The sequence below is a fragment of the Canis lupus genome, chromosome 5 (genome assembly GCF_011100685.1).
Source record: "Canis lupus familiaris isolate Mischka breed German Shepherd chromosome 5, alternate assembly UU_Cfam_GSD_1.0, whole genome shotgun sequence".
NCBI classification, from domain to species: Eukaryota; Metazoa; Chordata; class Mammalia; order Carnivora; family Canidae; genus Canis; species Canis lupus.
Window position 1 is genome coordinate 50,636,183 of NC_049226.1, and position 15,407 is coordinate 50,651,589.

The window sequence follows — 15,407 nt, forward strand, 5'->3', positions numbered from 1 at the left end:
AGGTTAGTTCTCCCCCTAAGGGCACAAGGTAGTGGGGAGGGTGGACAGAGCAAGGGAATGGAAAGTTCTGGAGGACTGTCATGATGGACGAAAGCAGAGAAAGCAAGTATGGCTGGTTTGTGTCTCCCAAGACTCACTAAGTAATACTGTTCGATGAAAATCTTACTTCCCAGAGAGGCCAATCAACACCCAGATATCCCTGGGAAAGTGGGCTGTAACAGACTGCCAACAGCTCACACATGGGGGTCTTCTTCCCATCAGTCAGGCCCCACTGAGCAGAGACATTATGAAAGGTGACACCACTGGATCAGGAAAGAGAAGACTCTCTGGAAAATCCAAGCACTTGCACACTTCTGAATGGTGGGACAAGTGGGTGGGATGCCATCCAACCACTCACTCACTACACATCTACCAAGCCCTAGCTCCGAACTGGACAGGATGGGCTGAGCGGTGGCACAGGAGACATGGACCCACAAAACAAGTCCGCTTCATCTGAGATACAAGTTGGTACCAGTAAAACACAAATAACAATAACTACTGGTCTATGCTAGGGGTTGATGGAGTAGGATAATAACACGTCAGAGTAACTTGAGAATTAAGTCGGGTTGGAAGGAAATAAGTAAAAACCAACATTTATTGTCTGATTTTTAAAATGATAATGAAAAAATTTCTATAGATATATTTAGAATAGTGCCTGAACGATAGTAAGCACATAAGGGATTGCAGATACTACTGTTTTTGTTTTTTTCTGGTCTTCTTTCCTGTTTTTTTTTTTTTTAATTTCATTTATTTATTCATGAGAGAGAGACACACACACACACAGAGAGAGAGAGAGGTAGACACAGGCAGAGGGAGAAGCTGGCTCCATGCAGGGAGCCTGATGTGGGACTCGATCCTGGGTCTCCAGGATTATGACCTGGGCCGAAGGCAGCGCTAAACCACTGAGCCACCCAGGCTGCCCTTCTTTCCTGTTTTTTAAATAAGCTTCATTGAGGTATAATTAACATTCGATAAGCTGCATATATTGAAAGCATCTGATTTGATACGTTTTGACACAGCATACACCAGTGAAGGCAGTACCATAATCAAGGTAGACATATCCATCAATCCCAAATTTTCTTTGTGCCATCTGTTTTCTACCTATTCTCCTGGCTGCCACTGCGTCTGCTCTCCTGGTACAGGCAACCACTGATCTGCTTTCTGTCATTACACGTTATTCTGCATTTCTTAAAATTTTTTAAAAATGGAATTACGTTATCTGTATTTCTTTGCATTTGGCTTCTATCCGCATACTTATTTTGAGATCAATCCATGCTGTATGTTATATGAATGGTTCATTACCTTTTATCATTTAGTAGTATTCCATTATAATGGACATACCAACAGCGTGTTCATCTAGTCACTGTTGATAGACATTTGGCCTGTTTCCAGTGGGGGGGGCTATCACAAATAAAGCAGCTGCGAGCATCCCTGCACAGGTTTTTGAACAGACATAGGCTTTCTTGAGTAGAACGGCTGGTGTGCGGTGACTCTGGAAGAAACTGCTAAACTCTTTTCCAAGGTGGGTATGCCCTTTCATGGTCCCAGCAGCAGCAGGTAAGTTCCAGTCCCCACATCCACACCCCGAGGTTGGCCATTCCAGTAAGTGTGTATGTCGCTGTGGTTTGGGTTTGCATTTTCCTAATGACTAATGATGGGGAGCATCTTCTCAGATGCTTGTCGTTCAAATCTTTTCTTTGGTGAGAGGTCAGCGCCCACATCTGCCCATATTCTCATTGAGCATGTTCTCCCTCTCCTCTGGAGCTGTGCGAGGAGCTGTTAAACTGAAAGGGAAGAGCAAGGACTCTGGGGTCAGTCCCTAGAGGGCTCGAACATAGCAGGACCCACTTAACTACTGTTCGCCTCAGTCTTCTCACTTGGGAAATGAAGACAGCAATGGTGGCTATCTCACAGGATGGTTGATTACACGACATAAAGGATGTAGCACCTACCACTGTAGGTGCCTGATAGATAGTAGCAGCTAAATACTATTTATTGTCTGTCTCCTCATAATGACCGAGGCTGGGCCAGCAAGGTTAAATGTCCTCTCTGCAGCACAGTGTGGACCTTCCCTGGCCTCAAATGCCAGGAGAAGCACTAACCTGAGCTTCCTGAGTATATGATCTCTTACCGCTCGCTGAACCCTGGGCCAGCCTCCATATAGAGAGCCTCCTGAGAATGCTGGTGAGTGAAGAGGGAGCGGGGCACTTCATGTACAGAACCCTAGTTCTTTCACTGGTAGGTATAACAGTGGTCCTATTTGTACCATATGGACTCACTTCCCTGTCCACCTTTCTCAATGACCTCCGCCAATGCCACCTGCTAAAGCGACCAAAATAGAGAAACTGGTCCTACCTGCCTACTCTCTTTTTAGCTGTGACACCTGCTAACATCTGTTCAAGGCACATGGCTGTTCTCCCCACCTAAGGTGCCCTCCCGATGGGACTGTCCATAACCATGTCCCATCCAGACCACAGAGGAAGTCACCTGCCTGGTGTTGTGGACCCATAGAGAAAAGCAAAGCGAAGAAGAGAAAAGACAAGGCATGTGGCCTGAAACTGGGCTGGCAAGAAGTATCCTGGTGGGATCAGGGAAATGTCACATCCTGTAGGAAAGCTTCCTTGTCTACTCAAGACTTTGGGTGGGCCCTCCTCCCTATTTCCACCACACTCCAGTCGTGCATTTACCATAGCAATTCTCATCTGTGCTGCAGGTGTCTCCTTCTTGTCGGTCTTTCTCAATGAAGGCAGGCATGCCATTTTCATCATATTGATCTTAATACCCTTAGCACTTAGCCAGGCAAGTATAAGACAATGCTTTCATCATGAGTGAATGATTTAATGAATGATTTAAAGATAAACATAATTTTAGAATAGTTTTAGATTACAGAAGACTTATGAAAATAATATAGGGTCCCCATATACCTCACACCCAGATTCCCTTACCTTTATCATCCCACAGGAGGTATAAATATCACAATTAAAGAGTAATATTGATATATTATTACTAAAAGCCATACTTTATTCAAATTTACTAAGTTTTCATCTAATGTCCTTTTTCTGTTCAAGGACCCCATCCAGGACCCCACATTACATTTGGTTGTCACATCTGTTTAGGCCTGTCTTGGAGGTGATGGTTCTTTAGACTTTCCCTGTTTCTTGATGACCTTCCCAGTTTTGAGGAGTACCAGTCAGGTATTTGATAGAAATGCCCTCAGTTTGGATTTGCTGATTTTTCTCTTAGGATCAGACTGTCGTTACAGGTTTTGGGAAGCATGATAAAGTGCCATTCCCATTAAATCATATCAACAGTACATATTATCAACACGGCTTATCACCTTTGATGTTGACCTTCACCACCTGGAGAAGACAGCATTTGTCAGACTTCTCCACTGTAAAAATATACTCCCCCCACCCCCGCAACTTTTTCATACTGTGCACTTTGAAAGAAAGTCACTACATGCAGATCACACTTAAGGAGTGGGCAGTTATGCTCTACCTCATTGATGGGGAAGTATCTACATAAATTATTTGAACTTCTTTTGCAGGAGAGATTTGCCTTATTAATTTAGACATTTAGGTATATCACTATGGACTCAAGATATTTGTGTCATTCTTTAGTTTATCATCCAATCCCATTTTATTTTGCTGCTCACAATGTTCCAGTCTTGGTCACTGGGAGTGCCCTCCATTGGTTCCTGACCCTTTTTTTTTTTTTTTTTTTTTTTTAGCATTTCCTCACTTTCTAGTACTACAAGATGCTCCAGGTTTAACTCGTCCATTTCCTTCTCCAGTCCTAGAATCAACTATTTCTCCAAGGAGTCCTTGGTCTTTTTATTGGAAAAATATATTAGGAACCAAAATCTGGGAACCAGGTATGCCTGAAACAACTAGCTGCTGGTATATCCTAGCTTGAGAGCTTCTCAATTGTCAGAACTAGGAAATATATGTATGTTCCATAAACTACAGATATCTGTAAACACTTGCATATGAATCCACCTGTAATCTAGATGAAGCTAAATGTGAGTTCATTCTGATGCCCCTAATTCAAATCCATTACCACATGGATCATCTTGGCCTTCATGAATCATTTTTTAAAAAAAAAAAAAGATTTTATTGATTTATTCATGAGAGACACACAGAGAGAGGCAGAGACATAGGCAGAGGGAGAAGCATGGGAGAAGCTCCCATGGGGAGCCCGATGCAGGACTCGATCCCAGGACCCAGGGATCATGACCTGAGCCGAAGGCAGACGCTCAACCACTGAGCCACCCAGGTGCTCCTTCATGCATCATTTTTAATGACACCATTGTATTTGGTCTTTTGTGCTAGGTATAGTGCCAAGCTGTTTACAAAGATCACCCCATTTAATCCTCAAAATAACTTTATGGGTAAATACTACTGCCCGCATTGAACAGATGAGAAGACTGAGGGAGCAGAAGACAGAGAGCATCTTACCTAAACGCAGTAAGTGGTGGGGCCAGCTCAGGAGCCTACGTCTTTGAGATTGGCAGAGAACTACCATCCCCACATTCATCTAAGACCTTGCGCAACCTTCAGTTCTGAGTGATTTAAGATGCAGATGTAACTCCCAGCCCTTAACTACTATTCTGTTTACATCTTATCTCTTCAATACTTCCCAGGGTCCTCTCCCCATCTGACACACTAACCACAAGACAGGTTGCCAAGTTACAATCCAACTTGTGACCCCAGGAGAGGGGTGTTGGAGCAATGGCAAGGATCAGTGCCATCTGACCCTGTGACTTTCCAACCTCTGGCTAACCCCTGCTGTGAATTATCTGGGGTCTTGGTGACTTGGTAGTAATTAACCCTGAACAAGCAGCTCTGCTTTCAAGGAGTTAAAAAAAGAACAAGTATTTTTTTTTCCTTTTTAATTAAATCATCTAAAGGAAGATAAAGGTATTGCCTACACTTGTATCTTCCAAGATATCAAAGGCCTGATTAGAAAGTCTTATGTTCAACCTCAAGGTTTTTTCTAGATTCCTGAAAGTAATAGGGACAGGAAGGTAAGGAACTTCTAAGTTTTTGTTAACATTTGCTTACTTGGACATCCATCCATCCATCCATCCATCCATCCATCCAATCATTCATCTATTCATTCATTCATTCATTCATTCATTCATTCATTCATTCATTCATATCTAGAAAGAGGCAACCTGGATCAAGCACAGAATGTTCCTGGGAATTCTGACTCAATCAACTTACTGAATCAGAAACATAAGCAGTGCACAGACAGGAAGAAATAGAATGCTTCAGACCAGGTTGAACACCACTTTTTGAAAAGCTCAGAGCCCCTTCTGGTCCCTGTGTTCTGTTTGGTGAATTTTTCCTGACAGTTGGTGGTTTTATTTGCCAGAACCACAACAAAGGGGGTCCTTGAGTTTCCCTGGGAGTGTTTCCTTAGACCTGCACTTCTCTAGACCTCACAAAGGTGTTATTGTTGCTGGCTCACTGGGCGCCCGGCACCTGAGCAAGATCAAAGGCACTTTCTGATGCCAGCATGACCACAGTCTCGCCCTCACCACATAACATTAAAGCTGATGATTAATCCCGTTGGCCCAGAAGGTCCCTTCCCACTCCCAAGTACAAAGCGGAGTGGGGGTGGGGACTTTATTTCCAGCACAACACAACCATAATAAACTGGCATTTTATGGCCCTAATTCATTGCAACCAACTGCAGCTGCCCATCAAACTTGTTAAAGCCCAAACAGTTGCTTCGTGTGAGCCTTATATATCACTAGGAAAGCGTACTAAGAATCTCTACCATATCTGAGTGTCTGCTGTGTCCTAGACATGTACATGCAACCATTCATGTTAACCAGTAGCACCTGAGACTGGCAGTGCCACCCATGATGGGATAGAGGAAGAACATGAGATTTGGAGAACCAGCACACCTCTCAGGTCACGAGCACAAAAAGCACATGAGCAGGGGTTCAACCCATGTCTAGATAGCTCTGATGCCCAGGCTGTCACCACTTCAGGGACATTACAATCATGCACAACACAGCGAGGCACTGAACAGAATGGGTTTGGGAATGAGACGGAGCTAGGTCTGAGGGCTCAGCGTGTGACCGAGAGAAAATTTCTAGACATTTCCCTGCCTTATTAGTTGCCTAATTTGCAAAATGGATCCTGTAGAAGAAGGTAATACCATCACCATTAGGAGACAAGAAGAATGAGACGCGGTCACATGACAGAGTCCCTCACATTCATTTGGATTTGCTTCTGCTCTGAAACCTGAATTGAGTGTTGTAAAAATGCCTGAAATTCAGATTTCACAGGAGAAACCAGATTAGATGTGTCCCTGTGAAAATGGGGGTGATTTAAATAGGTTTCAGCCAGTGTTCAGTTAAGACAAGCTAACCAGTGTAGTCTTGTGTCAAGGGAGATAAGAGCTGGCTACCCCCACTGGCACCTCCTGCTTGAGCGGCCGGACGCCACTGCAGATCTCTGCCTTCAGTGACAGCTGGGGGATTTTAGAACTCAGTTAAAGAAACTCCACTTAAGACCTTGTCCACGGAAACAAATAAAAGGGAAAGTTTTGTTTTATTTTGTTTTGTTTGGGGGGGGGAGTGCGGGGAGAAGGGGAGGATCAAGGGACTCTATGACCTTGGACTCAAACATAAATGTTCCCTCGGTAGGTGTCCCTAACCCTGAACCCTTCCCAGGCAGAGTCCGTCACTGTCTCCTTTCTGCCTGACAGCACCAGTACTAGTCATCAAGAGAGAACCACTGTGAAGTGCTACCTTTATGTGAAGCACATCACATAGCCTCATTTCACGCTCAGAGCACCAGGAGCCATGGACTAGAACTCTCCACATTTTGCAGAGAGGGGATCTGAGGCCCAGAGGGGGTGAGTGCCTTGCCAGGGGGCCCATACTCAGTCAGCAGAGGAAGTAAAATTGGAAAGCAACGAGGATGGCTCTACCATCTCCATGAAACGGAAATGTGCTCAGGAAATACCAGGCACTATGTGGAATATTTACGTGTACAATTTCATTTTATATTAACCCTGTCAAGTCTGTATTATTAATGCCACATACATCAGCGGAGAAACTGAGGCATGGATCAAGTGACCCGACGAAGGTCACGTGGCTAGTGAAGAGCACAGCTGAATGGGCTCCAGTTTAACTCATCACATCTCAATCTCAAAGAAGGCAACTGAACTGTGCACAGTGTCTGGCACATAGCAGAAGCTCAGGACCACAGGTTCAATCAGAATTGACATTCTGGGGTCTCATACTGGAATGCGAGCTCTAATTATGGCTCATCGATGGGAGGTCATATGTCACCCGTATGTCCCCAAGGTTTAGCATGGCTCCAGACACAAGAAGAGGGGGTCAGTAAGTCATTAACTGTATCACTATTTACTCAACCAAAATATTTAACGGTAAAAAAATAAAAAAGGCTCACTGGTCCCTACTGTTAGTCAACACAGTTTGACACGGCACATGGTTCTCCTCCACGGCTGCAGAGATTCTTCCCTGGACTGTGTCCGCTCTAATCCTCGCCCCACCTTCCCGCTCCGCCCCCACCCACCTTCGTCCTCCTCCTTCCTCCCCCTCTCTCCCTCTATTTTACTCATCTGGGAAAAATCCAAGGAGTCGTCCATCTAAGTTTAACAGAGTAATGACTTTTAAATAAAAATATGGTAGAAATGGGTACTTATCGAAATGGAATGCTTTCAGACTCATGCATTTAAAGAAGATATAAATTTTAGGGCAGGCACTAAATTTTAACTGCAATCTTGGAAAACGCCTTCCCACTAATTCATGGAGAAAAATTAACAAAGTGAAAATCGCTTATCAGTGTTCTTTTGAAGTCATGATATGCAGCCTAATTCTATAGATCATCAGGGCGCTCCCAGGGAGATGGATTTATATCGATTGGGAGAGAGCTCAGTGGCCAAGGAAAACAGACACCCCTCTGCGGAGAAGACTCAGCAACCCATTAGGGACAGATTGGCCTGGGAGCCCAGCGTTACCATCCTTGGATCCAATTTCACCCCTCATGCCTGGGCTCTCTGGCCAGGCTGATGTCAAAGACAGACTCAAACCTTTCACACTCTTTAGAATCTGGCCCCTAGAAAAAGAAAGATCCGGCAAATCTAAGCACAGCTTTTGGGAGAAGGGCTGGGCTTCTGGCTAGAGGAGCAGAAGGAAGGGAAGAAACGGCACATCCCCTCTTGGGCTGCCCCGCCCCGCCCCCGGGGTGGTGGCCCTGCCCTCGGCCTGCAGACTCACCCCCATGTGACAAGAAGATGTTCCACAGATGATAGCCAGCCGTGACGTCACTGGCTGTCCCTCACAGGCGAGGCCGTGCCCTCTCACATCTGCTCCAATCACTCCTGTGAGAAAGCAAAGCAAAACAAAACCCTCTTAAAAAAATAATAAATAAAATAAATAATAAGAAAAGAAAGCTAAGAACAAGCATACAACACTCCTTTCTACAGCCAAACATTAAGAAAGTGTTCCTGTGTAGGCCAGTCTCAAGTGGAAACCAACAGAACATACGTGCCTGCCATGAGGAAACTAGGAAACACATCCGGTCTTTGTGTAATCTGGTCAATGTACAGTATCTAACCATTGCAGTCATAAAGGTAACCATAATTAGAATAATAAAAGCAGCAGCCATCAGTGATTTTGTGCTCAGGAAATACCAGGCACTATGCTGAATATTTACGTGTATGATCTCATTTTATATTAACCCCGTCAAGTCTGTATTATTAATGCCACACACATTGGTGGAGAAACTGAGGCATGGATCAAGTGACCCGATGAAGGTCACATGGCTAGTGAAGAGCAGAGCTGAATGGGATCTAGTTTAACACATCACATCTCAATCTCAAAGAAGGTAACTGAACTGTGTGGTGATTGAATCTTTTTGGCATCTCTAGGTCCCCATTCTTACGACTACTTGTCGCAGAACTCTTGGTGCAAAGGACAGGGTGGCTGACAGTGAGTTCCTGTTAAAGGAATGTGAGATAATGGAGACTTTCCCATAAATGGTATAAGCACACGCTTTGTCCCCACAAGACTGTATTTGTTGATACTTGCTGGATAAACGGAGTTATAAACGTGATGATGGAGCTAAAAAGACTAGAGTCTAGAGCTGTCTTTCGCTTATTCGAGTGTCCAACAAGCATCTTCTGTGCACAGAACTATATGGCAGGCGTTGTGAAGTGGGAGCTGCAAACATGCCAACCTTCCTCCCGACAGCACAGGCAGGAGGGCAGGGCAGGGACTGGGCTCCCGCTGACCTCTCCAGCTCCACGTGATGCCAACCTCACCCCCCTCTCTGCTCTCTTTCCTACTTTAATAAGACTTTTGCACTTGTTCTTCCCTCCACCTGAAATGCCATTCCCCGACCTCTCTGCCAGGCTAACTCCTGTTTATTCCTCACGCAAATGTTCCTTCCTCAGGCAGCTCCCCTGGTCCTCCAGGAAAGACAGGAGTCTCCCTGTTCAGTATCCAAACACATCCCTGACCTTCCCTAGCACACAGGACACTGGCAGTTTTAAAAACCCTACACTGCCTGCCTCTTCTTCTATGATAGAAGCTTCTGGAAGTTGGCAATTTCTCATCCACGTGCTTAGCAGCCCAGCCCCTACACAGATGCTAGTGCAGAGCAGGAGGCAGAAGTCCCAAATGTGGGGATGCAAAGGTAAAAGAAGACAACTCCCCATCCTTGGGGTGCTCCAAGTCTGGTGGGAGGGAAAGAACCCGCAAGGAGCACTTTAATGCGGGGGGCGGGGGGGGGCAGGATAGGATGGAAGCAGGGGCAGCTGAGGCAGGAGTGGCTGAGCTCAACCGGTAGGGGTTCAGGGAGGTTTCCCCAGGAGGTGGGTCAACACTATGTTCTGTAGGAATCGGCCAGGGGAAAGGTGGTGTGTGGGTGCCTCCTCAGGTCACAAATCCCTAGATTTGACAGCACTGGCTGCTCAGCGAGCAGGCCTTTCCAGAAAGCAGGATCTAGAGGGCCACTGACAGGCTCTTACATTCCAATAACTTTCTAGGTTTTTCCAAGGCTTTTTCCAAATTCTACCTTTCCAAGCACAGCAAGTTGAAAACCTCAGCCATTGGTTCAGAGGGCCAGCAGCAGGGGGGGTAAGACTCTTTCAAACTTTCTGTGGTGATTATCACTGCAGTGTGAGGTCCCAGACTGAGCCTCTAAGAGTCCTGGGCCTACTGGCTTTCATCAAGTCCCCCGCTCTGCTCAGTACTGTGCGATCCTGCAGACTGCAGCTCCCAGACTCCGCACTGGGCAACGTCGGCGAGGAGATCTGAAGGCCGCAGGAAGTAGAGAGCCAGAGTATGTCTCCTTCTCCTGCATTTCAGCTCTGCCCTTGCTGCAATGGGTGTGACATCAGCTGACACCCTTGGACTCTGGTAACCTTCTCCTTCCTTTGTCTCTCCAGCCCAGGGGTAGTGGCAGCTTCCATTTTCCTGGTCTCTGGCTTACTTCACATGATATAGCCCATCTTGGTGCTTCACTATTTAGGTCACCAATTTTGTGTACTAAATTTCCTGTTTTTTTTTTTTTTTTTAAGATTTTATTTATTTGAGAGAGAGAGAGAAAGAATGCACAAGCAGGGGGTGCAGGAGAGGGAAAAGCAGGCTCCCCACCGAGCAGGGAGCCTAGTGTGGGGCTTGATCCCAGCACCCTGGGATCATGATCTGAGCCTAAGACAGACACTTAACCGACTGAGCTACCCTGGTGCCCCAAATTCCATTTTGTAAATACTTAGCGCAGTTTACATTTTTCTAGGTAGACCCTGAGTGATACAGTTCCCCATTCAGGGCACAAAGGCTTTTGCACAGGAAGAAACTCTAGATAATGAGCCAGTATTAATTGAGCTGGTTTTGCACGTGCTCACTCTGTACCTGTCTCATTTTATTCTTATAAGCACTGAATGTGGCTGGTACTGTTATCATCCTCATTTTGGACAAGAGGAAACTGAAGCTTACAAATGAGGGGTAACTTAACCAAGTTCACGCAGCTCACAAGAAGCAGGGCTGGGATTCACATCCAGGCAGCCTGATTCCAAACTCTTGGTTCTTAGGTTGTTCTCCAAAGTAAAAACCCAATAACCAGGTGGCTGATATTTATTTACTTATCTGCAGTTCTCAAAATACTGGGGTCTTGAAGATACTAATCCAGTGATCTCTGATAGAAGAAGGGATAGCCACTGCTTGTCCGCAGTGTTACTAATAAGTCCAGAGGATTTCTGATGATGACCCATGTTTATTGACTCCACATATATAAAGTACAGGGTTTCAAATAGGAAAGCGGGGGAAAAGAAAAAGAAGTCTGTAGTGAATACTTCCTTGTTTCTTCTCCAGTAGATTCATCGTTGATATATCTAGGCTTGGAATCTGAGAACCAGGGCATTATAAAGGGAGAAGAGCGGAATCTGGAGATAGCAAGACCAGCCATAAAATGAAGACAACAGCAGGCTTATATGGTGGCTCGGATACTGAGGAGATTTGAAAAATGAAAGTTTGATCCATGGTAGCTATGTGTCCATCACCATCACCACAGTGACCCTCACCACTAGCACAACCATCTGCATCACCATCACCTGAATTCTCTCTCAAGAGATAGCTGTATTCTTTCTTCCTTTCTAGCAAACATAACAGACATCTAGGGCAGGCTGAGTACTGCGCTAAGCTCTTTAAATAGTATCTCATTTAATTCCCACGGCATCCCTATTCTTTCTCCTCTTCAACAGATGCAGAAGGAAAGTATCAGAGTATTCAGCTCACATGCCCAAGGAACAGGATGCAGGCAGAAGAAGGAATGTCAGGATTTGACCCTGTCCGGTTTGATTCCAAAGCCCATGTTCTTTCTACACTCCTTCAACTTTTGATGTCATATTGTCTCAGATAAAGGAAATACATCTGTAAGTGTCGACACACCACAGAACACTGGTAAGAGCCGTGGGTTCAGACTTAGAAAATCTGAGTTTTAGCCCCAACTCTGGCAAAACACAGCAAAGTCTGAACTGTTTCTTCACAACCACCACGGATGTGGAGACATGGACCATGACTGGAGATCCTTTCTCAGCTATGTTCCGCACAGAATACACATGGTGCTTCTTCAAAAAACCAAGTAAGGTGTCTCCTTTCCTGGAAACAGGAAGACAGAAACATGCCCCCCTCAATCCTACACCCTCGAGTTCTAAGACGTCGATCACCTCAGCTCAGGCTTGTTTAACAGGGGTGAGAGGCAGGTCATGTCCAAGCTGTCGCAGGAGCGGCCTTCTAACCCTGCTTCATGCCCACCCCACGCCCCAGCAGTGCACGGCTGATGCCTGCTGTGAGGCCGCACAAATCCGAGAGCTGATGAAGCTGATGCATCTCGTTGTTCCTTGGGCCGCAGAGAGCTTAGAGGGGCCTTCCCTGAGCAAAGAGGCCCAAGGCAGGGAAAGGAGCAGAGGGCAGGAGGAGCTTTCTCCTTTCTGAATAAATACATTGCACAATCCGTGGAGGAATCACAGGCTGCACGTGTTCATCAGGAAAAAATTCACGAGATGAGATTTGGACAAGCCCAGCCCTCAACACGGCAGGGGCCCTCCATATGACAGTAAAATGTCAGTTTACTCAGCATTCTGCAGAAAGTTTAAAGGGAAAAATTAGCAGCTGAAGAAATAGGTACAAAAAACAAAAAAAGTGAGACATTTGATCATATTTTTTCCTGAAACTTGCACAATGCTCAGCTGACGGTAGTTGCTCAATAAATTTTTGTTGAATGAAAAAAAAAAAAAAAACCCAACACATTCATCAGAAAAACAAGCTTACAGAGTCAATGAAGCAAGACAAAGCTTCTTATTTAATGATTCCTACCCCATCCACATACACAAAACACAGTGCTTATCAAGGAATAGGTTTTAAAACAAAATTAGAAAAAAATGAAAACTTCACATACAACTCTCCTTATGTGCTGCCTCCCGTCCTCTCCCCATCATCAACCATCCGTTCTTCCTTCTACTTTTTTGAATATCGACTATATTTATGTAAAAGAAAAAAGAAACTTTGCACATGTTATGATTAAGAGTAAGTTATCCTGTAATTTATGAAGCCACACTGCTTTGAAAACTTTAAAGGATTATATGGAAGAAAATCATCTCGAGTTCTAGCATTTGTGTTATAATTATCTCCTACTTTATAGCTATATAAAGTACTTTATAGCTTGCAAAGCATCCTCAAACACTGTACCCTTCATTTAGCTCTTAGAAAATCCTGTGATATGTGTGATTTTCTTTCCAGGTCAGAGTCAAAGAAACTGAATTTCAGAGACGTGAAGTAACTCAGTCAAGTTCATTTAGCTACTTAGAGGCAGAGATAGGTTCCAACTAGGATTTTCAGCCTCCTGGTCTGCAGTTTCCCCCCACCGTGTTTGAAAATAAAAAAGTCTGCTACAGATGTGCTGGCACTTGAAAAAAAGTCTTTTGAGATAACAGCCTCAGATACCTTTTCTGAAGAGAGAGAAAGAATGAGGGTTTTGAACATTACCTAAAACTATATTATCTTTATGTAATAGGCCATGTGGAGGAATGAACTGATTGATAATTCCATCCAATTAGTTGTTCTACTAAGCTTAGATGTTCTACTACGAGGCTGATAGGGTTCCCTGAGGAGGAGGCTTCCTGGAGACCACCAGCTCACCTTTGCAAGGTCTACACCAACAACAGTCAGCTCCTGGAAGGGTTAAGAACCGTATTGAAGATAGTTACTCTGCAGAGGTCCAACCACCAGTATATACACAAGAAAACACTGAACTCTCTATTCTTTTGACTAATACTCATTCATGTTACTTAGAATAGAATATATGGTGTTGGCATCATAGTGCTGTGCTTAAAGACATTGACTTGTTCGTCGTGGGACCTTAATCACATATCTTATCTTTATGTTTCAGTTTCTACATCTGTACTATTTGAATAATGGTATCCTCCTCTAGAACTGTCATAACGGTTAGATGCGTTAATATACGTAAAGTGCTGTCCACACTTGGACACCGGAGAACCTGAAATGTGGATCGCACAACTGAGGGACTGACACTTCTATCTCATTCAACTTTGCTTAAATAGCCACATGTGGCCAGTGGATACTGTACTGGACAGTGCAGGTCAGAGCACGTCCAGTACTATACGAACAACTTACTGTTTTTATTATCGTAGTTATTGTCCTCAGACTGAGAGGCTTGGCTCTCACTTACATGCCCTTGGGCAAATGCCTTGATCTCTAAGAATCTCAATTTCTGTTATCTGAAGAATCTGGAATAATATCACTTACCTTACAAGATTCTGTGGGAATTCAAATGCATATGACCATACCAGGACTCAGTAATGAGAGCCATTAAATCTAGGACCTGTGGAAGTGTTTGGCACCGGTGTACAGTCTTTTTCCTTAGTCTTGAATGTGTCTTGCTCATCCATACCACTGATCATTTGCTCATGCTGCTCCTTCTGCTTAGGATATTCTTTCTACAATACACTCCATCTCCCAGCAATCACCTGGGGAACACAGACTACATCTTGAAGACTCAACTCTTTCATCAGGAGCTTTCCCTGACCACATATTTCCATCCTTGCAGGTAATCTGGCCAGGGGGAACCAACAGAACCTCCCTCCTGACAGCCCACTCCCAGATACTGTCCAGATCCTATCAGTGTATCTGTGATTTCTTTGTGTGCACAGCTGTCTGCTTATACTAGACTATGAGCAGACTGAGGCCAGGGCAGTGGCTCACTAATTTCCATTGCTATTGTTGTTTAATACATGAATGAATGGATGTGGCATAAGGCAGGTACTAGTAAAGCCCAAGGCATTTTTCTAGATAAAAGTGGCAGATGTACTCATGGAAAAATGCTCTGTGTCTTAAGATGACTAATGGTGAAAAATACTAAAGAGGTTTGAGTGACAGCTCATGGGTAATAGTAAAATTCTTACTGGAGCCTCACAATACACCTTGTTTAGAAGAGTCAAAATCACTGGTAAAGAAGAAAGGTCCTAAAGATCCTTGTGCTTACTGCAAGATGGCTTTGTGCCTGACACTTTGTAAAACTAGGGATCACAAGCAGATCTACTGAACTCTAAATCCTAAGGAACCTACAGAAATGAGTTCCTTTCTTTTCAACTATGTGCAAGAATGCTAAGGATTTACACTCGGCATAGTTGAACACAAATCCCTTTCAGGATTTATTGTTATAATGCCACTACGGCAAGCCCAAAGGGTTCAGAGCCAAACACAAGAAGGGGAGTGAAACAGCTGAAAAGATTTCTGTGAGCCTCATGTTTGATGAAACATCACTTTGGCTTTGAAAGAAATGAGGTTTAGAATTCACCCA

General features: G+C 44.5%; 1 protein-coding gene across 24 annotated transcripts in view; it reads right to left on the bottom strand.

Annotated features, from left to right (window-relative positions):
* Window positions 1-15,407, bottom strand: part of FGGY (FGGY carbohydrate kinase domain containing) — a 414,792-nt gene that overhangs the window by 167,440 nt on the left and 231,945 nt on the right. For 22 of the 24 annotated variants that reach the window (XM_038537374.1, XM_038537384.1, XM_038537385.1 and 19 more), the window contains one exon: window positions 8,303-8,406. In XM_038537374.1, coding sequence (XP_038393302.1) covers window positions 8,303-8,406 — 104 coding nt within the window. Of the gene's footprint in view, window positions 1-8,302; window positions 8,407-13,573; window positions 13,613-13,726; window positions 13,756-15,407 lie in introns of those variants that run through there. The other 2 variants (XM_038537393.1, XM_038537390.1) reach the window with 2 other exon arrangements.